At 39.4% G+C, this 25,788-nt stretch overlaps 1 protein-coding gene across 1 annotated transcript in view; it reads right to left on the minus strand.

Moving 5' to 3' along the window:
- The window catches only part of LOC122794832 (ras-like protein 1), a 165,322-nt gene extending 141,178 nt beyond the window's left edge, over positions 1 to 24,144 (minus strand). Inside the window, exon 1 of the mRNA XM_044063438.1 lies at positions 23,915 to 24,144. Within this exon, the coding sequence (XP_043919373.1) occupies positions 23,915 to 24,139 (225 nt within the window). The 5' untranslated portion in view covers positions 24,140 to 24,144. The remainder of the gene's footprint in view (positions 1 to 23,914) is intronic.
- Between the last annotated feature and the right edge of the window lie 1,644 nt (positions 24,145 to 25,788).

A 25,788-nucleotide genomic window follows, 5' to 3' on the forward strand; every position in this document is an offset into this window, starting at 1 on the left:
CTGTCTTCTAAACAGGCTAAAATATGAACTAGCATCACCACTAAGTAACTTTTTCAATCATAGCTTAACTACAGGGTCTGTTCCTGTGGAATGTAGAGCAGCTACAGTTATTCTCCTCCAAAAAGGTGGCCTAGCAACACACCCAAGGAATTGCAGACCAACAGCCTGATTAACCTCATCTGTAAGGCCATGGAATGTATTATTATGGACCTTATAAAGAAAGGCATAGGTGACCTCCAAACCCTAGACCCTACCCATATCTGCTTTGTGAAGGCCAGATCCTGCCTGTCAAATCTGGTAGATTTCTTTGAAAATTAGACCAAAGCCAGTGATGAGGGTACAGCTGTGCACACAGCATACTTCGACTTAGCAAACACTGTTGACACAATCCCACACTCAGACATTACAGATAAACTTAGCAAACTGAATGTAAACCCATTTATTGTAAGATGGGTTGCCAACTGGCTCACAAAGTGGACACATACTATCAAAGTGGGTGACTCCACATCAGCCAGCAGACTTGTTACCAGTGGGGTGCCACAGTGGTCAGTGCTGGGCCCCTACTGTTTGGTATATACTTCTCAGAAGTTCAGGTTAAAACTAAAGTGTGGTGCCTGACCAAGTTTGCAAACAACTGCAATCTAGCTACAATCATTGAATCCCCAAATTATGTCTGTATATTACAGGATGGTCTCACACAGATCAATGACTGAAGTATTAGTCACAATCTCAAACTGAATGAAAAGAAATGCATCATCATTTTCTTTGGCATAAACATTGTCTCTTGACACTATCAAATCATTAACAATACCCAATACCTCAGAAGTGGTAAGGGACCTAGGATCACAGGTTGACTGTGACCTTAACTTCGACAACCATATGTCTGCTGTTGTAAGGAAAGCTTACCACCATAGCTCAGTTGATTAGTTAAGGCATCACCTTGAGAGCAAAAGAAGATATAACCCCCCTATACTCAGCACTTATCTGGCCCATAATTGACTATAATGCCCCATTTGGTATGTACTGTACTAAACATCTACAGCAATTAGAGAGACCTCAGGGGTTTCTAACAAAGAAGACCAAGGACCTTCAGTATGTGCCTTACAAGGACCAACTAAAATCCCTGTCACTATACTCCAGATTGTATAGACTTCTTAGGCGAGACTTATACCTGGCCTATAGAGCAACCAAGACCCAAACCTAATGAACTGATTGCATATCAGTAAATCAAATGGGTCTAGGGCTAGCCAGTCCAAGGACTTAAATATGGGCTGTGACTTAAGTAGGAAATGGTGGAGGGACAAATTTATCTCCCACTGACTGCCACGTCTTTGGAGCAGGCTACCAATTCATGTGAAACAGTACCTTTTTGACACTGTTCAAGAGGAACCTGGATGAGTGGATGGGGCATTGTAACTTTTTACCAGGGATAGTGCCCACAACCCTCCTGGACATGGGCAGTTATCACTAAATGAAATTTTGGGTATTGACTAGTACCTCTACTGTATTACATTGGGTTGAAAAGGCTAGGCTTAAAATGACCTCTGGGTCAATAGCATAGTAATCTCCTATGATTTTATGATCATCTGACTCAACTGTCACATTATGTGTTCCAGGCAGGTATGACCCTAGCCTAAGCAACATTCTACCCTCACCTAGGTTGATGCCAGAATATAAACAAAATTAATGGACTTCAACAATTTCCTTAGCTTCTGGTGTCAAGTCCAGGGGGATCCAGTATCTCTCAGCCTGGGCTTATATGGTCGACAAGCCAAGCTGCTTTGTTCAAATGGTCTGAACCTGTGATCTCTATACTGTTGGATACTGGCAGATATGCTTTCCTCCTCCATAGTCCCTTTGTTAGACAATGAGAAAGCAACAAAAATTCTGACATAGCAACATCCATTGGAGGCAAACTCAAAGTTTTTTTTGTTTAATGCTAGGAGTCTAAACATGAAGCTGCAAAAGACAAAATGGCTAACCTGCTAGCTGACAGATTGAGTGCACACTTCAACCCCATGCCCACACCAGCCATACCACACAGCTTACCTGACACTGGTCTTCTGCCTTGTATCTCTAGACAACAGGTCATATCTGTGCTCTCCAAGGCTAAAAACCTCAATGGTACAAGATAACATCCCAGGTTGCTTACTAAGCAATCTAAAACAGAACCTAAAGGTGTCCAAAATTAGTGTCCTTTTTAGCCATAACCTGAGAACTGAGTTTGCTCCAGTGGAGTGGAAAACAAAAGCACTAATCCACTTGCACAAAGGGTGGCCATCAACCAACCCTGGAAACTGTATCTAACCAGTCTCATCTGTAAGGACATGGAAATAATCATCATGGACCTTATCAACAAGGACATAGATGACTTTCAAACTCTAGACCCAACTCAGTTTGGCTTCATTAAGGGTGGGTCATGATTATTAAACCTAGCAGACTTCTTCAAAAAGTCACCAAAGCCTTAGATGAAGGTACGACAGTGCACACTGCCTACCTTGATCTGGCCAGGGGTTTTGACACAATCCCCCAATCAGATATCACTGAGAAATTCTCCCAGCTGGAGATTAACTTTTACATCACTATATGGTTAGCCATTTGGTTCACAGACAGAACACATACTGTCAAAGCTGGTGACTCAACCTCTATCAGTAGAGCCATCACCAGTGGCGTACGACAAGGATCTGTACCGGACCCTTTACTGCTTGGTATCTATTTCTCTAAAGTCCAGGCAAAATATACAGCCTTTGGCTTACCAACTTTGCTGATAATTGCAAACTTGGTGCAATCATTGAGTCCACCAATGATGTAAACATATTACAGGAGGGGCTAACACAGAAAATGATTGGTGCCAAAGCCTCATTTTGCAAATAAATGCAAATAAGTGCTATTATTTTTGCCCTTTGGAAAGTGAAACTCCCTGCTAATTATAGCATTAACAATACCCCCCTAAGCTCAAACCCAGTGGTGTCATATCTAGGAACACAGGCAGACAGTAACCTGAACTTCGACCACCAAGTTTTTACAGTTGTAAGGAAAGCCTTGTACATTGTGCACCTCATAAGTCAGGCCATCGTATCCAGGTCTGAGAATGTTATAACACCACTGCGCTCAACACTCTTCAGAACACTAGTTGAGTACAATGCTTCTTTTTGCATGTACCTCACCAGACACTTGCAGCAGCTAGAGAAACCACAAGGGTTTCTCAACAGAATATGCAGGGCCTACAAACCATACCATGAAGTACATGGGCAGACTGAAAGCCCTGTCACTGTACTTTATATAGTATAGGATGAGTTGACTTGTGCCTGGCCTACAGGTCAGTCTCTGAACCTGCCCTGATGGAAATGCTGCACATCTAGAAATATAATGGCACAAGATTCACTTGTTCTAGGGATCTTAACCTAGCCTGTGACATTAACAGAGCATGCTTAAGTGACAGCTGTAGTTGATGACATCAGCAGAGTCTGGTGAAAAGAAGATGGTAATAGCAGTGTCTGACATAATGGTGTAAAATGATCTCTCTAATGTAAATAAGTGCACAAGCACATACATGCACACACCAGCTGACTGCACTATGAAGTGTGGAGTCATACGCACTTGCCAAACCAAACAATTTTATTTTATCCATATGTGTGATATGGTGTCAGGACTGTGTGTGTATTACTGTATTGCCTGTAATAGTGGCACCACTTGTAGTTTGTTAGCATATATTTAGCTGTAGGAGTGTAGCTAATAATTCTTTCCTGTGTTTGTTGCTTATTATCACAGGTGATCCTGTCAGTGAAAGCGTAGGACTCATATCACCTGATGTCAGAGTATCAGCAAACTCTGATGATGATGGTGGCCAAACACAGGCACAATTGGGGAGTGCAGAGGTTGAATCTGACACTGAGGTTGATATTTAACCATCCCATGTAATTCCATTGGACATAGCCAGTTTCTGCACACCAATCCATTCCATTGAGTCCTCAGATAGTGGACAGGTGGAGGGTGAGATACTCGATTAGGATAGTGTAGTTTTTGCAACTTCAGTATCTGTTGAGTCTGGCTGTAGCCAAAGTGTGGGCAAGATGCCATGCATGAGAGTTGTTAGGGGTGCTCAGAGGAGGCCTGCTATCCATGCTCAACCTGATCCAGGTATGTCTTTCCGTGCCACTCAATGTATGTTTAGGAATATCATGGAGACACATGCACATTCCAATAGGGCCTGCAAAGAAATACTTAGGGCTGTAGATGTGGCATAGGCTGACATGCATGACTGCCTACACCATGTTGCCGATTCACTGGATTAGTTGAATAACACATTGAATTGGGTGGTAGCTGTGATGGAATGTCTGCTGGGAGGGGAACGGCATTCATGCAGGTAGCTCAGCCACATCGTCTGATGTTAGCTGATATAGCTGTGCAAGATCACGCTCCCTTAGTGGCATTACCTCCACTGCTCCATCAGTGGTTGAGGTGTCCACACTTAGGTGTAGCAGGCCATGGGCTCATGATCCTGGGTGCACTCATCAGGAGAGCTTATCCAGCAGGACAATGATCTGCCACCTCTACCATGCACGGCTCACACCTGTCTGACATCCCACAATGTAGAGCTAGCACAGAGCTTGGTGTGTTCTTGTAGACACTCACACACCAATTTTACCTGGAGTGCCCATACATACACACACACAACAGTTACATGTTTCAGTTGTGAGGCTTAAAGTTCATTCTATCTCAGTGGCCGTACTATATCCAAATGTCTGCCTGTTTCTTTTTCTTACTCACATGCACTCACTTACCTTTTGTGTCAGCCTAGGCTTACTGATTTCCCCACACAACACCCTATGCAAATGATAACTGTGCCATATCCTTTTTATCTGTCATTTGAATTCAGGGATACATATGCTTTGTGTCTGATGCTCAGGTGGCATAGCTGACTTAGCGCTTAGTATACCTATGTTTGTGATTCTGTTTTGCTAATTGTACTACTTTCTTACACATTTTTGTAATGTATACATGTCTCCTGCACTCTTACAGCAACAAAGCCTGACCAAGCCATAAATAAAAGTGGGACAAAAGCTGAACAATAAGGAGACTTTTTAAATATTTTGGTCTTAAAGATATAGACTGATGATAGAATCAAACAGTTTTTGCATCACTATTTTTGAGATTTTTCTGTGGGATGTGAAGATTGAAACTGAAATGTGAGTCAGTTTCTAACTTCTCTCATTAATGATTTGTCAGTGCAAAAGTAAGCGGCCAAACTGATGACATTCTGTGACCATCAGTGCTTTTGAGAAGAAGAATGTATGAATCTTTGATGCTTGAGGCCTATCACTTGATAGAGGACACGTATTCACATAAGTCATCGCTGTCACATGTTGAAGTCATTGCTGTACAAACCAACCACATTTAACTTACATTACCAAGTAAGAGTATGCAAGGATATGGCATTCATTTGTATTATTACACATTCCTTTAATATTCCAGGTTCAACACTTGCCTTATAAATCAAGTACTTGCTACAGTTTTAGTTCAGGGCTGAGTTTGTCTAATGCTAGGAATACACAGCCATTATATGAGTAGATAAAGGTTGTGAGCATTGCCTGACATCAATGTTACTTTATGTATGTGTGTAGGATGAATGTTTTAGCCCCTTAGGTGGTGCGAGAATGTGCTATGCATTGCCTCTTAGCCAAGGCTAGGGGATAATGAGCACAACTAAATCTGCATACACCTACAGCAGCTGTTGGTTCTCCCTCTGATTCTTCATCTGCATGTGGCTGTGGTGGTCTTGCCAGTGGTGGGATGTGTGCCACTTCTCCTTGTTGATCCTGCTGAAGCTGTTTTCTCAGGATGATGTTGTGAAGCGTGGCACATATAGTAAAGATTTTAGTACATGCACGTGGACTGTACTGCAGGGCTCTCCCAGATTTATCTAGGCACCAGAACTGCAACTTCAGCAGCCCAAACACATGTTCTATGATATTTCTGGTTTGTGCATGTGCCTCAGTATAGCATTCTTCAGTTGGTATGTGTGTATTTCTGATAGGTGTCATCAGCCACAGTTCCAGTGCATAACCTGCATCCCACAGTAAATGATCCTGTGGGGTATCTCCCCTAGTAAACATCTCATACAGTTGAGAGTTGTGCCATATATGTGAGTCATGGTAAGTGCCTAGGTTGCCAGAACACATATTCAGGATGACTCCCTTAATGTTACACATGACTTGGCAATTAATGGAGTGGAAGCCCTTTCTGTTTATGTACATCTTTCCCTGTTCTCCGGGTGGTGCCTTGATTCCTATATGTGTACAGTCTATGGCACCCAGTACTTCAAGGTAGTGTGCTACAGAGTAAAGCTTCTGCATATTTGTCCTCAGGTGTATAGGAAAATATATGTAATTACTGTCATTTTTAAGCATTCAGGAACTGATGGAGGATACTGGATGCTGATGCCTGTGATACCCCCAGCATCTCCCCTGTTGGTCTCCGAAAGGTTTCTGTAGCTAAAATTCTAAGTGCTATACTTGTCTGTCTCCTCCAGTATTGGTTCCCCTTAGTTTGCTCTTGATCTGAGTTGAGGACGACAGAGGTTGCAGAGTTCCTCTAGTGTGTCTCTTTCCATCTTGTAGCACTCCACAATCTCCACCTCATGCAGATTGTGATAACTTAAACAGGGTCTAAAAACTCTTCTCCTTTTTGGATGTGGTATATTAGCAGCAGCAGCATAGACTTCAGCCTGTTGTACATGCACATGAATTAAAGCAACAGCAGCCGTTAACATTCTTTCAGTGTATATTCCTTTCTAGGGATGTATTCCAATAGGTTTTGGAATTTATAGGTAAAACCATCACTGAGTCTACACAGTTGCTTTATAGCTTGTTGAATAGCTCCTCCATCTTGGATTGGTTGATTAGCATAGAATTTAGCTGCTTATGCTCTAATTAGCATACTACATTGAGTAACGAGCTGCTTACTGCTTATGCTCTAATTAGCATACTACAAAGAGCTGCTTACTGAGTCTGAAACGTTGAGCTATCATGTACAAGCTGTGCCACGATGCTCACATGGTCGTAGTGGACCATGTAGGATTTATTAAATCTATCTATATGTTTAATTATTGTTTATATTACTGTATTATCTTTTATTATTTGTTTTGCTACTTTGTCAATAAATCTAGGTAAAAAAGTATTTGTTAAGCATAGGAATTTTCTGACTGAACAAGCTAAACAGGTGAAAATTTAAACTTTTTTCTCATCATAAATAAAATGAAAACTTGCTGTTTCTTATTAAGAATAAACCCCCTTAGAATCGGGTCCAATGAAGAGACAACTATTGAGTAATCTCAGCTTTGGGCCACACATAAAATTAGCCCTTAATATGATAGCTCCCTAACAAAGACTATGCTAATCTGATTTTGTATATAGCTCAAAAGTGAAATATATAGGTACATAGGGAAGTACTGGCTTAGCTGCTGCTGCTGTTGCCCATTTTTCATCTAGCAAATTTCCATTTTTGTGCTCAAAATAATGCATCCCATTTGGATATAGATTGTTCTTACCTATCCCACGGTTGTTAATTATATATTACCCCAATGAAAATAATGGAGATCATACCATAAATAATTTGAGAAGGACCCATTAATGGGATAAAGCATTTAAGAGCTGCATCTATTCATTGATAGTACAGGAGGCACTCCTTGGGCACATTTTCTGTTTCCCATCCATAGATCTAAGTTGCACTTGAAAATGGGCAGAGATGAATTCTGTTTTATGTGAATGGTGAGTCTGTTGCATCGCAGCAGTGTCCTGTACAAAATATACCTGTCCTTCCACAACATACTATTAGTGTTGCAGAAGAGGTTTGGATCCCTTGACTATTTCTAATGCCATTTGACTGCTGCTGTGCAGTAAATCCATCAATAATGGGTCAAAGCATGCCTTGTATGCCAGACACAGGCCACCTCTTAGCAGTTTCTGGGATACTGAGTGTAGAGACAGGGCTTTGAGTTGGTCCATATAAGACATGCTGTTTAGGCCTTGTATCCTTTTAATAAGTGTATGTGGGTGTTCCATTTGTTGCATGTGGCTGAACAGATACGTCAAAGGGACGTTATATTCAATGACTGCCCTAATGAGTTCTGAATAAAAGGAAACAATGACATCCATAGATTTAGACACAATTCCTTTATTATAAGTTGTACACTACAGAAGGATTTTCTTACAAGAATAGACACGTGCTGGTCAAAAGTTAGTTCACTCTCCACATAAGTTCCAAATCCTGAACAATTGGGTCAACTCTTAGGGGCATATTATCAGAGAGGTAGTTCCCTGGGGAAGATGACTCACCAAAGGATGCAATAATGCTTTTTTTTTTTTTTGGCATTTAGTTTCAGACCATGATTTTGACACAGTTATTTCTTTGAGACAAACCAACCTGCAGGATGGCTAAATCATTTTGAGATTAAATGACTACTCCTGGCTTGTAGTCATCTGAAAACTTAGTCAACCAGAGCCCTTAGATTTTTGGCTTTCACTTCAGAAAAGTAGATGGCAAACAAGAGAGGTCCCAGCACAGAACCCTGGGGGACTCCACTGGTGTTTGGTCACTTTGTGGAGCTAACTTCCCCTATTATAATTATATGCATCCTATCTGTCAGCCAGTTGGCAATCTGGTCAGTTGCATAGGGGTTTATTCCCAGTTTATTTAGATTTTCTAATATGTCTGAGTGGGGAACTGTGTCAAAAGCTTTGGCCAGGTCGAGGTATGTGGTGTGCATTGTCTTGCCTTCATCCATTGCTTTGGTGACCTTTTTCAGAAAAAAAAAAGAAAAGAAAAAAAGAAAACACCAGATTGAGTAAGTATGACTTGCCTTTGACAACTCCAAAAAGAGACATGTCTAGTGTTTGGCGGTTCTCTATGTCCTGATTGATTAATTCCATGACAAGTCTTTCCATGGTTTTGCATACGATGCTAGTCAAACTTATGGGTCTGTAATTGCCTGGATCTGTGAAAGTCCTCCCTTGTGTATGGGAATGATGGTAGCTCTATGCTTTTCTAAAACATTATGACTATAACTGGATAGTTTAAAACTGTAATTGTAATACACTGCATCCTTTGCATTGATAATTATAATAGTTTCTTATTGGTCAGCTACAGCTATTATTCACATTAAGCTGCACCCCAGGCAACTATTCCCTGTGAAACAGCTTGGTACCACAAACCAGTTCATTCCAAATGAACACATCAGGGCATCTTTATATTACCCACCTGAATATACATATAAATTGAGTTACTATAACTTGTCTTAGATTGTTTCTTCTGATGAAGTCTGTTTTTGGAGAAAAGTCCTCATCATCTTCAGTAAAATTATTCATTATTAGGAAATGGCCAACCCTGTTTTTATCTCATTTTAAATAAGTAGTAAGATCATATTTTCATATGATCTGGGCAGGAACTTGCAGCTGTTGCCTTGATCCATTTCTGTTTGATGTCTTTTAGTCACAAACTTTCACGAGCAGAGTGTTCAGGATTTATTCCTAAAACTGGTTTTCTTGTACATCTGTCTTTTCTCTGGCAAAAAAGTTAAACAAATGTTATAGATTGCCAAATATTCTGATGTTTGTTTCTCTGACAAAAAAAGTGAGAAAAATGTTATAGATTGCCAATTATACCATGACCCCCCCAAAACGTGCACACTGATTGGCCAGCGTGCCCATTGTAAATCGAGTTATACTAATGGAAAAAGGTCTGGTCGCCCGGACTTTTTTCCATTAGTATAACTCGGTTTTTTAAAACACTGTCTCGCTATGTTAAATGGGTTTAACATAGCGAGACAGCTTTAAAATAAGCAACGGAGATCTCCGTTGCTTATTTTAAAGCTGTCTCGCTATGTTAAACCCATTTAACATAGCGAGACAGTGTTTTAAAAGAAAGCAACGGAGAAAGCAAGATCTCCGTTGCTTTTTTTTAGTGTTTCGTTATGTTAAATGAGTTTAACATAGCGAGACAGTTTTAAAATAAGCAACGGAGATGTCCGTTGCTTATTTTAAAACTGTCTCGCTATGTTAAACTCATTTAACATAGCGAAACACTAAAAAAATAGCAACGGAGAGCTTGCTTTCTCCGTTGCTTTTGCCCACAGCTCTGATGTACTGCGCAGGCGCAGTACATCAGAACTGCCGCGGATGCCAGACATCTGCGGAAGGGCAGTAAACAGGCATTATACTATGCCATTATTTAAGAAAAGTAATAGTTTATTTTCTTAAATAATGTCATGGTATAATAGCAATAACCCACTTCTGGGTGTGGGTAATGCTAAATTTACCCACGGTTGGCTTTGTTTGGTCCCTCGGGCTTCGCCCTCGGGACCAAACCACACCAACCGTGGGTAAATTTAGCATTACCCACACCCAGGCGTGGGTTATTGCTATAATATTCTGATGTTTTTAAACCGGGTAGAATAATTACTTCCATAAAATATGTAGAAGCTGTATACGAAGGACTGCAAGAATAATTACAAAATAAATGGTCAAGTTATAAAAAACACCATCATTAAAGAACTATGAACAATGGTAGGCACGAATTTCAACTTTGACCAGTTTGTATCCAGTAAGTTAAGAAAAAATATTCTTTGGTAAATCTAATTCTCAAGAATATGTCGAGCTGCTCCAGGAAAATTACTCCTACCCCTGTACTTGTCAATTTTTGACTCATTATTGAATAAAACTGCATTTTTCAGTCTTATAGAAAACCACCTGAAAGAATTAGAAAGGTATAACGATTCCTTGCATGACGAATTATAGGTTTGGAAGACTTGAACTGTTGACAAAGGAACTGACATTATATTCTCCTTCTTGCAGGTTAATTAAAGGTAACCTTTGCCTAATCTATAATTCAATATCTGATCCATCCTTATGCATCTTGAATGCATTACCAGAGGAGCTAACAATAGATCAGGAAATCTAATACCAAAAATTAATAATACAAACAAAAATTACACATTACGCAATTGAACTTCAACTTACCCACTTTCTGTCAAGAGAGTTTATATACAGATATTAGATGTAGAACATGTCATGATGATGTTTTGGGCAATAAGCATCTCAAAGGCATGTCAGCTGTATGGTTGGCAGTTGAACATATAAACTGTCTCTGTAATATACCAGATTACATATATCCAAGAATGCGAAAAAAACATTTAACCTACAAGACAGGCATCACCAATAAACACAAGGAAAATCAATGAATGCGACAATAAGCATATTATGTAATTATATTCTGAGGATGTTTAATCTTTTGGAATGTTAGAACATTCCACCCTTTTATTAAAAAAGGGACATATTCCTAGTGCATCGCTATCACAATAATCTATAAAGGACTGAAATCCAGTGTTGACTTAATTCATACAGGAAAGAAGAGAACAGGACTACAAAATGGCAATATTGCTAGACCAATAAGGTTAATGTGGCCACACTTGCTAGTGATATCAGATAAGTATAGACAATAACTACTGCAATTTGGCACCCAGGGCACTATTTGCAGTCCTCACACTGGATACACACACAGACAACTATAAGAATCCCCCATCTTTACCATGAACCACCGATTAGAATAGCCAGCCCCAGGTTCATGCAATGGAATATGGTTATAAGGTCTCAACTTTATACAAGTGAATGGTAGTAGCAGAAAATAATTTATCTTCCACTGTGCTTGTAATAGAAAACGTTTGATATAAACACAGAACAGTACTTGACTTTGTCACTTTTAACTGTCTGCTACCTGTGGCATGCAGTAGGCAGGTGTACAGCAATTTGCAATGCTTGCATCACATACTACAGAATGGGGTCTATATTAGAACAATGAAGTTTTAAAACTTTGAATGTTCTAATATCGACCCCTATTCAGCGAACGTTTACAACATTGAACATGCAGAACAGCAAATTTTTTCCTTGGGAAGAAATTTGCTGTTCTAAAACATACACACAACACAAGCACACCAAATAAACAGCAATCCACACACATACACCTAAAATCTTACATCTACCCCTACACTAAACTGTACATACACCACTAACTATCCACTTACCTTAACCCAAACCTTAACCCTAAGGTCCGTCACTATCGCACACTCACCTCACCCATACCCTAACTCACCTACCCCACCCTAACTCTCCCATCATTACAATCGCACATTTACCTGACCCACGCCCTAACCCTAACTCACCTAACCTGCCCTAACCCTCACGTCCACACAATCGCATACATACCTAACCTGCGCCCTAACACTAATGCCCCTAACCCACGCCCAATTGCACACTTACCTGAACCCGACCCGTAACTTTCCACCACAGCATTGAAAATAGCAAAGTGACAGAAATGGGCAACCAAATTCTTTCCCTAGGAAAAAATTTGTTTTTCTGTAGCTTTGTTGTTTTCAGCGTTAGCTAAATAGGGGTCGATATTAGAACATTCGAAGTTTTGAAACTTCATTGCTGTAATATAGACCCTACAGAATGGACAGGGGCGCTGTGGTCAGAGGTTCACTTATAATCTGTGATCAAATAATAACTCAAGACCAGCAGTACAGTTCAGCACTGCTTCTTCTGGATCTCTGTGCTGTGTTTGACACCACTGACCATGACATTATGAAATCAATGCTTCTTCTTTTCTGTTTGAAGGAAGAGTGTCACAAGGCTCTGACTTAGGCCTTTTATTGTTCATTGTTTATATGCTTCCACTGGGAGCTGTGACAAAGGAGAAGGAGTCTGCATATGAGAGATGATGATATTATTCAGCATTACCCCTCCTTTCTATAAATGACATTGTTTCACTTCCTAATGACATTGAAGCCATTTAGTTTTGGCTGACTCTTAACTAGTTGAAAAAGAAGAGCTCTAATCCTGAGACTGTGGTAGTTCGTGCTATCTTGAGAGAATTTTCCTTTACTTCACTTCCTAATTTCATCATATATTGCTGCAATAAGTTTGAGTTTGTAAATATGGTGCATTGTCTAGGTCTAACCCTGGAATGTAGACTGATACGTCAGGACATATGTACACCATAGTGAAATCATCTTGGTTCCAAATTTGAAACACTTTCAGGATTAAACTTTGTTTTTAACTCAGGCCGACTTCTCAATTGTTTATGCCTTGGTCTCTTCTGAGCTAGACTGCTGTAACATCCTATACCTGTGAACCCCTAACAATGAACTTGAGCATTTACAGATGGCACAGAACTCTGCTGACAAGCTGACTGATACATCTCATTACCAATATATTACACCATAACACATTTTCTCTGTGCAGCATTCATTGCCCTCTAGTTTGATACATATTTACATAGTCTTGCTGTTAACATATGTGTTCATTCACAGTTTGGTACCTTTTCCCTGAAGGAGATGGTTGTGCCATATCTCCTTGAACAAGACCTTGTCCTCAGCTTCCCAAGGGATGCTGGTGTTTCCACAGGTGCTGTTGATGCATTTTGTAATCTTTCATTTGGCTTTGAGGCTCTTCACCAGAGGAACTTACTACATTATGGGCTTCAGGAGTGTCCCTCATTGAATGGCTTCAGTGGGTTACTTTAAAATTATTGATTTGAAATAGCCTTTGATAGTGTGGGATGACCTTGCATTTTGGCTCCTTTTACACCTTAATTCCACATTGAAACTGTTATGCTTCCATTACTTTTACACAGTGTCTTGTATTTTCTATATTTAACATGCTTTGGTTTGATTTAGTTGCCTCATTATTTACCTTTGCAATTGACATTTTATTTTATTTATTTAACATTTGTTAACTGGGAAAGTCCGACTTGGAATGAAGCCAATTTTCAGCAGAGGCCCTGGGAGAAAGGCTCCAGATGCATGTCTTTGTAATGTGGGAAAAAACAGAGCACCCAGAGGAAACCCACATGAATGCAGGGAGGGTATGCAGACTCCACACAGAAGGCACCCCAGCCAAAAATCAAACCAGAGAACCTCTTGTTGTGAGGCGACAACGCTTCTGCTGCACCACTGCACCAGCCAGCATTTTGTATTATAACACCTTAATAAAGCTGAAGTTTAAGATGAAATATAAACAGCTTCAACAAATGCTACCTGTTTCTCATGTCAGTATCTTCCATATGCTATCAGACATCTCTTTTCTTTCTTCTAACTAAATGTTTTTTCCCAATTGAAATCTTTATAAACTCAGTTACATAATATGTCAGTTTTAGCTTTCCTTGTCTGTTGCTGATAAGAATGTAGAATTGTTATGATGCATCTTTTTTTCATTCCCTGTAAAAGTTTACAAAACATAAATACAAAGGCCAAGATTCATGAAGAGCCTATTTCTGTGCTGTTGTAATTTGCATATCATGGTGTGATGTGCACATGATAGCATGCTATTTTGTGTTCCTTAAATGGCTTTACACATTGTGTAGAGTCAGCAAACAAAGGTAAACATTGGAATATGTTAAAGAAAGCATAAGCAACCAAATTACATGCTAATTAACCAATCTAAGATGGTGGAGCCATTCAGGAAGCTATAAAGTAACCATGTAGAGATGGTGTAGCCCTTTGCCATGAACACCAAAACCTACTGGAATACAGCCATCATCACACGTAGGAAAAAAAAAAACAATGTTAGGGGCTGCTGCTGTTTTCTTGCATGTATATGTGCAATAGGCTTAAATTCATACTTCTGATACTGCTGACAGACCTTGTCCAAGGAAAAGAAATGTGTTCCTACCCTGTTTAACATTTCATGGACTGCATGATACTGAAATAGGGTGATACAGGGTTGATAAGGAAACACTACAGGAACTCTGCAGCCTCTGCCACCCCCACTTCAGACCCAGGTGGAAACTAAGGTATGTGCAGCATTAATGATATTAGCTAATGATACACTCCAGAGACAGGAGGGGCTGTCCACGTTAGCTAACACCAGAGGATGCTGTGGGTCTATAGACATGTGGATGCCGACATGCTGTAAATTATTTGCCATTATACCATGACCCCCATTAATATTCCAAAACGTGCACGCTGATTGGTCAGCATGCATGTTGTAAATCGACTTATACTAATGGAAAAAGGTCTGGTCGCCCGGACTTTTTCCATTAGTATAAGTCTTTTTTAAAGTCTTGCTATGTTAAAGGAGTTTAACATAGCGAGACAGGTTTTAAAAAAAGCAACGGAGATCTCTGTTGCTTTTTTTAAAGCTGTCTTGCCTTTAACATAGCGAGGCAGTGTGTAAAAAGCAATGGAGATCTTGCTTTCTCCGTTGCTTTTTTTTTAAACCTGTCCCGCTGTGTTAAATGGGTTTAACATAGCGAGACAGCTTTAAAATAAGCAACTGAGATCTCTGTTGCTTATTTTAAAGCTGTCTCGCTATGTTAAACCCATTTAACATAGCAAAACAGTTTGTAAAAAGCAACAGAGATTTTGCTTTCTCCGTTGCTTTTTTCAAAACTGTCTTGCTACGTTAAATGGGTTTAACATAACGAGACAGCTTTAAAATAAGCAATGGAGATTCTCCGTTGCTTTTTTTAAAGCTGTCTCGCTATGTTAAACCCATTTAACATAGCAAAACAGTAAAAAGCAACAGAGGTCTTGATTTCTCCATTGCTTTTGCCCACAGCTCTGATGTATTGCGTAGGCATATGCCTGCGCAGTACATCAGAACTGCCGCAGAATACCAGATAGCTGCGGAAGGGCAGCAAGGAGGCATTATACAATGCCATTATTTAAGAAAAGTAATTATTTTTTTTTCTTAAATAATGTCATTGTATAATAGCAATAACCCACGCCTGAGTGTGGGTAATGCTGGATTTACCCACAGTTGGCTTTGTTTGGCCACTCGGGCTTCGCCCTCATTACCAAACCATGCCAACCATGGGTAAATCCAGCATTACCCACTCCCAGGCGTGGGTTATTGCTATAATATGACATTGATCTTGACATGTTCAAGCAAATGAGAAAAGAAAAATTTCTGGTCCTGTGTTGGTGACAAAGAGGCATAACAGTGTATATTGTTATTACACTGAGTTGATAGTTCAAATCCAGATATGCATATTAACTTTTGCCAGACACCACACTATCTGAGAAAAGTTAATGCGTATTACACAGATCTAGGAAATGTCACAATCCTGCCTTTTTCTTATTACTCCCTGATATTTGTTAATACTCACATTTTTTGTTCGAATTCTCATTTGCATGGGTTTTGGCAAAGCACACTGACAGCTGGCAGCATTTCCTAGCAGCATTTTGAAGCAGTGAATGAGAGTCCACTACCCAAGGTACAAACTGAGAAATTTAATTTGTCACGCCATCAGTAGCACATTTTAGAGTGGCACAGGTGTGCTTTGCTACAGTGCTTGAAGTATGACAAGAAATTATACATTGTATCTGAGTGTCAGTGTAGCACTTCGATTAAATGACGATATTAAAGAAACAGGAAAGAGGATGCAAGGTTTGAATCCAGCGTGAAGCCCTATGCTGCTTGGAATGTTTGCAGCAGATGTGAAAATGCAGTTTACATTCTGTTGTGTGTAATATAAATTGCTGTATGTGTTTATTTTGCCTGTGTAATTTCTGCACTGTTTAGCAGAGCACAAACAGGGCTCACAGGTGAAAGAAAGAGTGAACAATTTAATTTCTGTCATCTCCATTTTGGCACCAATGTGTGGTATTTGTAATGAGTCAGTGATATGCACATTTTGTATACCTGTTTCTGTGACAGAAGCTGTAAATGCAGTGATGTTGGACCCTTAACAGAGTCCCTGGGGTTTAAACCCAGACAGTGTGAAGGGAATGTGGAAAAAATTACACTAGATATATAATTTACTTTCTTCAGAACTTCATATGTATATATTTTTTTCTGTTTCTTGCCTTGTGCAGATTCTCTCTGCTGAGTGGTGCATAACAAAGCTTACTTGCTTAAGGAAAAAAGTGACAAATTTTATTTAGGAAGCCGTCTGTAGCAGTCAGAAATAGTTTTAGCAGCAATGTGCGGACATCAGCACTCTGGACAGTACTGACTGGAGAACATTAAACTGTTGTGTAAGTTTTTCTGTGGCATAAGGTGCAAGTACATTGATTTTAGAGATAGAATACACAGGTGATGCAGAGTTCCAATCCTGATAATACTTTTTCTTACAAAAGGTGTCAGAATGTGATTTTTAACAACAGTTTGATTAGGAAGTTAAAGCTCCATACAAATAGTTATCATAATTATGTTTATTGCAATAAATGAATCATTAGTTTTTTGATAATTTTTTAGGTAGCATATTTAATGAATGATTTACTTAAACACAGTTGAATGTGTGTGTAATTGTTTTAGTAGGACAGTTATGATAATGAACTAAAAATGCACTTGCATATCTATGACGGGCAGAATATTTAAGTTAAAATCAACTTCTCTCCCCACATAGCCCAACTCTGTGTTTAGAACAGCATGTGTAGTGAAGTATGTAGGTGTAATACCCCAACCTGTGTAAATGAGCTCATGAAAGTCTATCCTTCTGACATACATTTACAAACAGTAATGATGCCTCTTTAATGGGAATGCTTTTCACAGGACTTCCTAAAGTCACACACATACTGGCCTTTCTGATGTATATCTCCATTCATGCTGAATACAGTTTATCTGTAATGATGTTGACAATGAGTTATCCTGTAACACTCACAAATAATCACCTTGTTTAAAATGTATACATTATTTGTGCCTTAGGTTTGATTCCCATATTGGTCGACTAACTTTTTAAAGTGTGTAATTTCAGAAAGTTATGTACCAAGTCATCCTATTTAACCTCCAAAACACACACACAAAAAAAAAACAGCCACTAAGCCTGTCAGTGTTGACCATCTGAAAATGAGTGAAAAGATTGACCATCACATATGGCAAATCTCATTGCCATGTTTTACACCTTCATTGCTATTTTATAAAATACCTTGCTCTTTGTTTGTAAATGCCTCTCTGTGATTTTCATCATGCAAATGTAGTTAGCATGGTTTAGCCTGTTTGTGTAGTAGCTGTTAAATGTGGGCTTGGAATTTGTTGCCAATTCAGACATAAAGTTGCTGCTTGACTTCTGCAGGCATGGCTGGTGTGGGAGATGATGGTGCTAAATTTAGTGCACAGAGGTGGGATGTGGAGGAGTCCAGAATTTTTGTGGCACTCCTCATGAAGCAATACAGCTGCAGGCTGCTGCATGGCTGCTATACTTGGTGTCAGTATAAGAGCAAGGCTTGGAACAGATTAACCAAGGTTGTCTACAGTGCAAATGCTATCCCACACACTGGAGATAATTGCATTCACCACTATAGTGACCTGAAATGATACAAGAAGGACCTACTTTTCTCATGGGAGGATAAGTTTAGAACTGTTGACATTCTTCAGTTGTATAAGTATACTGACCTATTAAATGATATTGAATACAGTACCCAGCCAAAACTGTTATTCAGTATGCTTTCATGTCTCTTCTTATCTTCTTCTGTGTTGTACAGATGTTGAAGACATTACAGCAAGCCGTGAGGCAAGAGGGGTTAAGTCACCTCAGAGAGGCATGGGGTATGTATACTTCAGGTCTCACAGTAAGCCAAATAACTATTGCACTTGTATACAATATTGAAATACTTAATAAGTAGTATTAATGATATCATAGCAATGCATTTTATTAGTGGTACAAAAGAGTAAAACCTCCTCATCAAACCAGGATGTGGCAAATAATGCACATTGACTGGATAATCATAACTGTTTTTTTTTAATTATATAGTCATGTGATGTGCCATGGATCTAATTCTTTCTATTTTTGTCTCTCCCTACCCCTCAAGTCTGTAAACTTAATTTTGGAACTTGACAATGGTTCAGAGCTGGCATTAGTTGAAACTCTTGCTGTCAATTTCTATGAGTGTCTTTCTTGCGAATGAGTTGCTGATATATCTGTCTAAGCCCCTTCTGTTTGATCAGTTTTAGTCCTCTGCATTTGTGTGAGATCTGTCAGCGAGCAACTGTAGAATTTGAAGGCAAATATTTCAGGTGTTATTGCAAAATGCGATGAGTGTTTGCTTACACTGCATTGTACACTCAGTTAACTTGTTATTTCCCTTGAAGCATGTCTCACATGTGGTAGGTATAAAAGATTATTTCAGTAGCCATTACACACACAATTTAGCCAGGGAACATATTTAAATAGTAATTCTTAGGTATTCTTAAATTTATAATAAAATGTTTCCATAATAATCACATGCTGACATGATTTGTAAAATGATGTGCTTAGAGGAGTCAGACTCTGCTTCACTTCTGCATTTTCATTTAGTCGGAGAGGTTACACATTGTGCCACAGAGAACGTTTGGTAAACAGGTGGATTTTCTCTAAGTACTGTCCAGAGTGCGGATTACCTCACATCGCTGCTAAGCGTATTTGTGCTACAGAAAGCAAATCAAAGTCTTTCAATTTTTCCATCAGCAGAGAACATAGTTTGCTCACAGCCAAATATCATGCAAATGGGGAAGGAAAGCACAACAACTCATTTTTGAATTGAGCTTTGGAGCTAATGTGGAAAGGTATAATACAACATGTGGAGCACCACTGAACACCACTAATCACTGGTATCTCACAGTCTGAGTTGAACACATCAAAGTATAATCATGCATGCTCTAACGCTTTGCTAGCATCTGCACAAATATGTTTCTCAGCAATGAGCTTTAAGAAGAGATTTGGAACAAAAATAAATATTGCAAATGGATTATATTACTTCATTGCAGGAAAATTGTTTAATGTACTCATGTGAAATGCAGTGAACTATGTGATTAACTGACCACTTCATTCCGGACAGTTGGGTCTGTACTGCAGCACTGACACAAGTGATAAAAACATACAGCATTGATGCACATGAATCATCATTTTTTATCTCTTCTGCACTGGAACGTTAAATACTGCCTGGTATTGGCAGTCTACTTTGTCCATTATTAATTCAGTTTCATTAATTAAGTTTTACCTACCATCATCATAACCTGATGATCCATGAATGATTAATTGTCCATCCTTTGTTTCACAAGTGTGTGTGTCATGTACACAGCACTGGTAGGTACATGTCACACCCATTTCTGAAATATACATTAATGACAGCATAGCTGACATAAGTCAGCACTACGCATGTGTTATTGATACTAGCATTGTACTTTCTCCATCATATCTACAAATATTGGATTTGCAGAAAACATTCAACATCACAATGTCTTCTCTGACAAAGAATGAGAAGCTAATTATTTCTGCACTGCACTGTCACAATGTAAAAGTCAGGCTTCTCCTGTGGCAGTTGTATTAAGTATTATGTCCTGGGGGTTCTAATTGCACAACAGTCAACACTTGTGTGTGTGTGTGTGTGTGTGTGTGTGTGTGTGTGTGTGTGTGTGTGTGTGTGTGTGTGTAGCTGGGTAAATATAACCTTAACTACTGAAGGCCTCAATAAACCTGTAGTCTGAAATTAATTTTACACTGCAGGGTGAGTCCGCATCAGTGTCAGAACTTTCCCCCAACATCATCTTCTCAGCAGCACAACACTGATTTCATCTTCTGTAAAGTTCCCTCTCACACAGATAAAGACAGTCTTTTACAGAAGCACTTGTGTTAAGTACTGTGTGCTCTAGATTGTGTAGCTTCAAAAGGTGGGATTTTCTAATCTCACAGCAATCAAATATTGTGTGTGATAGTGAGGCCATTGCATCACTGGAGGATTAATTCAACAGGTGTGCTCACTTGACTCCCACTTGTTAGAAACATTTACATGGTAAGATCAGTCCCTCATCCTTTTTTCACTCTGTCCACAAATGCACAGTGTCTGCAACACACTGATGATGTCATCATTTCAATAATGCACACTCACACCACTAAAGTCAGACATCTCCTGTGATGCATGTATATAATACACTTGTCTGTAGATTGTATCAGTTGATATGAAGTTCAAATACATCATTGAGATTCGCCTGATTGAGGGTGTGTATAAATGTAAATGGATGGATGCAGGAATGTATTGCACCTTTTACTAATGCTAACATTTCAAAGTCCACATAGCTGTACAAGTCATTTTTGCACACATCTCCTTTGCATGATACAGCTGATGTCTCCTGATCATGAGTATGTGTGTATACATGTAACTGGATGGATGCAGCAGTGTTTCACACCATTTACTACTGACATTTATAAGTCCACATAGCTGTAGAAGTCATTTTTGCACACGCATCTCCTTTGCATGACACAGCTGATGACATTCTTTTAAAGATGCAATGTGACTCACAAGCAATCAAGCTTCTCCTGAGGCACATGTGTATAATGCACTTGTGTGTAGACTGTATCAGCTGATAGGTAGGGAGTTCAAATACAGCAGTGATACTCTCCTGATTGTGTCTGTGTGAATGTAAATGGATGCAGGAGTATGTTATATCTCTTAACATTGACAACATTCACATTTTCTTTGTATGGCAAAGCTGATGTCTCCTGATTTTGTGTGTGTGTGTGTGTGTGTGTGTGTGTATGTGTGTGTGTGTGTGTGTGTGTGTGTGTGTGTGTGTGTGTGTGTGTGTGTGTGTGTGTGTGTGTGTGTCTATAAATGTAAATGGATGGATGCAGGAGTGTATTGTACCTTTTACTATTATCAACATTTAGAAGTCCACATAGCTGTAGAAGTAATTTTTGCACACACATTTCCTTTGCATGCCACAGCTGATGTCACCCATTCAAAGATGTTGTGTGGCTCATATGCAATCAGACATCTGCTGTGGTGTGTTAGTATAATATATTTGTGTGTAGATTCTGTCAGTCAATATGTAGGCAGTTTTAATACAGGAATGACTGTCATCTGTGTTTCTGTTTCATCTTCTTTCTGTGTAGAACACATTGCAAATGCATATAAAAAGTGTATCTATATAGTGTGCTTTCATTGTGTAACCACTTTTTAGCAGATACATGAAGATGAAATACATGGTGATGTCTTCCACTGAACTATACAATGTTACAGCCATTATATAAATCTGTAGTTGTGCTTGTGTTTCAGCAAACCTTCATAAGCCTGTGATGTTAGCCATATAGCTCAAATCTTGCCGTCACTGCTTATAGACATTATGCATGTTGTTAACAGTGTTGTCACCCACATGTGGTATGTTAGTGTGTAGATATTGTTTTGTGTTACAAGTGTTTATTCTATATTTCTTTTGGAAAGGCTGTATTGTAGACTGATGCTGTCATTTGAATAGATCGCCATTCAGTTGCAGTTGTAGTGAGGCACCTCCTCAGGACTGAGGACATGAGCCGATGTAATGTATGTTGTTGCCTAAGTAAGGCATGTGTTCCAACATGGGATTATATTCACACTGGACATAATTGTTGTTCTACCTTCACAGTGACTACAGCAGGGGGTTACAGGTGTCTTTAGGTATAACTAACATCAGGCAATGTTGTCTAACATACAGCAAGATTCTTTCTAATAATTACAGGGACACATATTCCTTGATTCATACACACAATGTAATGCTTTCACATAACCACATATATGATAACCAGCAATGCACTTATACCATAACACATTCAGTGATCCCACTATGGTGTTGATTTTCCCAGTGCTTAGGCAAGTGTTCCAAAAAGGCATTGAGTGACTGTAAGCATTTATGTCCTTATCTGTTCTGCAAGAATGGCCCTCCTCCCATTATATGTTGTGCTTATAGAGTGGCAAAAGCCACCCCATCAATTTTAGAAGATATAAATTATGGACAAATATAGTACAGCTTGTTGAATGACTTCACATGGGTGGAGTTCAACAGCTGTGATAATAGTTCCACTGCGGCAAATGTAATTAATAGCAATATTGTTATTTGCAGGAGTTGCCTAGCTTGATGTTCAATTCTAGAACAGGGTTTCATTTTGTGTGAATATAATGATGTCACAGAACAACCATTATATCACATCAGTCTTAACTTCTGATGTGCTGCACAAACACATGTGAACTTAGCTTTGGATTTCATAACAGTAGATATTTGTTTTGACAAACTCATGGTGAATGCTACTTTGGCACATGCTTTAAATACTGTGGTAAACACAAGCATGTTCCAGTTCTTGGGAGGTAGGTGTACTGACATACTGAAAAACCTTCCTTGACCATGGAACATTGATATATGACTGATCACAATTCTGTGCACATGAGCATACTCATTTAATTGTCATATGTCTGATGTGCTGATATGATATTCATTATCAGGGATCCTTCCCACACTCATTTAATTTGTTTGTGACAATACTCATTGGTACCTCCTGTGGCAAAAGCCAACAATACAGAGCTCTGGGTAATACATTACATCATAGTGTGGTGTTTGCATCTCTTCTTATTAGAATGTGAGCAATCACTGTGACAGGCAGCAGTGCCTTACACTAGGATATTTCATATGTCACACTCTGCTTCCACATTTGTCATACCACACACCTACATATGGAATGCATAACCAACAGAATATTGAAGTGCACAATTCTCTTCAAGGGTGATCCCTCTCATACATGTGTCAGACCTATTTCTGTGGAGTGCACAGTTAATACATAGATTAGAATTAACAATGCTGGGATGGGGTTGATACTTGCAAAAGGAGATTGTGGCTTCTGAGACATTTGTATTTTCCAACATTGTTATATTAACAGAATGTTTGCTGTGGAAATACTTCATAATGTATACACTGCCCTTGCGAACTGTCATCTCATACAGCATGTCAATAATACTCATATGCCATGTCACTCCCCTCTGTTACAATGCTAATTGGTGTAACTGTCTCATCATATTATATGAGGTTTGCTTTTATTTATCTATATTTGTTTAGAAAATGTGGCCACCATTAATGTGTGGTATATATATTGTAAAATGTTATCATTATCCTGACCCACTTGGTGACCACATACCCACCGGAATGTTGTACTTTGCTGCAATTTCCTTGCCTTGGTCACTTGTGACTTTGCGCAAGTGCATCAAATCAACTTTATTCGCTACTAAGATCATGGGAAATGATTCCCTGTCCTTAACACGAAGGATAAGCTGATGGAACCTGTCCACGTGCTCAAAGCTAGCTTTATCAGTTACTGAAAAGACAATGAGGAACCCATCTCCTGTTCTCATATACTGTTCCCTCATAGCACTGAACATACCCACATTTACCCACCGTCTTCCCACTATCCTTCAACGAACCCATAACTATATTACTATCCGTGACAAAAAAAAATTCAACCGGATAATCTTCTCAAACTCATTACAAGCAATTAATTGGAATTGTTTAAAAACACTACCTCTAGACAATGCAGTCTCATACTTCAACTCAACATTCTTAAAATTACTAGACTCCCAGGCTCCCTTACGGACAAAGAGAATAAAAACTAAATCAGCCCCATGGCTCTCCAATAGTACTCTTACTACCATGAGACAGAGAGACAAAGTCTGGGCACGCTACCAAAAACATAAGACAACACCACTCCTTAATGAATACAAAATGCTCCGAAATAAAGTAAAAAAACTCATTACTCTTGATCGTCAAAACTACTTCTCCTCACTCCAGAACCATAATACAAACAACCCTCAAAAATTCTGGAAAGGGATCTCCACTCTCCTCCACCCTAGCAAACCAGATACTCCTACCCCAGACCCTAATGCTCCAGTACTTGATTTAGCCACCCAATTCAATTCTTTCTTTATTGACTCTATTTCCAAATTGACCTCCTCATTCTCCAACACCTCCCTGCTAACCAATACCCCCTCACACACCCCTACTCTCTCTACTTCTACACCCTACTCCCCACCCACTAACTCCTCTACCCCCCCTTCTGCACAAACTCTAGCCTCATCACCACCACCCCAAAATTCCCCCCTTCCTGACTGCACCCTCTTCTCATTAAATCCCATACCTACATCTACTATAAAGAAACTGCTTCAGAAATTGAAACCATGTACCAATGCTCCTGACAATATCCCTTCTTACTTTCTCAGCATAGCTGCTGAAACTCTTGCCTACCCCATTAGCATCTTAATTAACCGCTCCCTACAGGAATGCACTGTTCCCCAAATCTGGAAACAAGCCTTTATTACACCTCTACACAAAGGTGGTAACAATAATAACATTACTAATTTCCGTCCCATAGCCATCCTGTCCCCCATTTCAAAATCCTAGAAAAATGTGTCCAACTTCAACTCCTTCCTCACCTCCTGGACAACCATCTTATAACTCCTACACAGCACGGTTTTAGACCTAATCATAGCACTATGACTGCCCTCCTCTCCTTCCTTGAAATTGTAAATAAAGCCCGACTCTGGACAAGTTGTTTCCACCTTACTTCTTGACCTTTCCAAAGCCTTGATACTATCTCACACAGCCTGCTCTTAGCTAAACTCTCCAAACTTCACCTATCTTCCTCCTCCTTGAACTGGTTCTCTAGTTACCTATCTAACAGACATCAAGCTGTAAAATGGAAAAAAGCCACTTCCTCTTTCCTTAGTACCCCTACAGGAGTTCCACAAGGCTCCATACTGGGTCCTCTTCTTTTCAACATTTTTATTAATGACTTCCACAAATCGATCCCATTCTCTAGCATCATCCAATATGCAGATGACTCAACTATCATCTGTTCTGCCTCCTCTATCGCTACACTACAAAAACTAACTCAAGATGCCTTCTCTTCCATAGAGCAATGGATGCTAAGTAATCATCTAGCTCTCAATGGTACCAAAACCAAACTAATGTTTTTTACTCCCTCTAAAGTCACTCCACCCGACATGGATACATTCTTAATTAC

The sequence above is a fragment of the Protopterus annectens genome, chromosome 2.part1 (genome assembly GCF_019279795.1).
Source record: "Protopterus annectens isolate FY-2018-M chromosome 2.part1, PAN1.0, whole genome shotgun sequence".
NCBI lineage: Eukaryota > Metazoa > Chordata > Ceratodontiformes > Protopteridae > Protopterus > Protopterus annectens.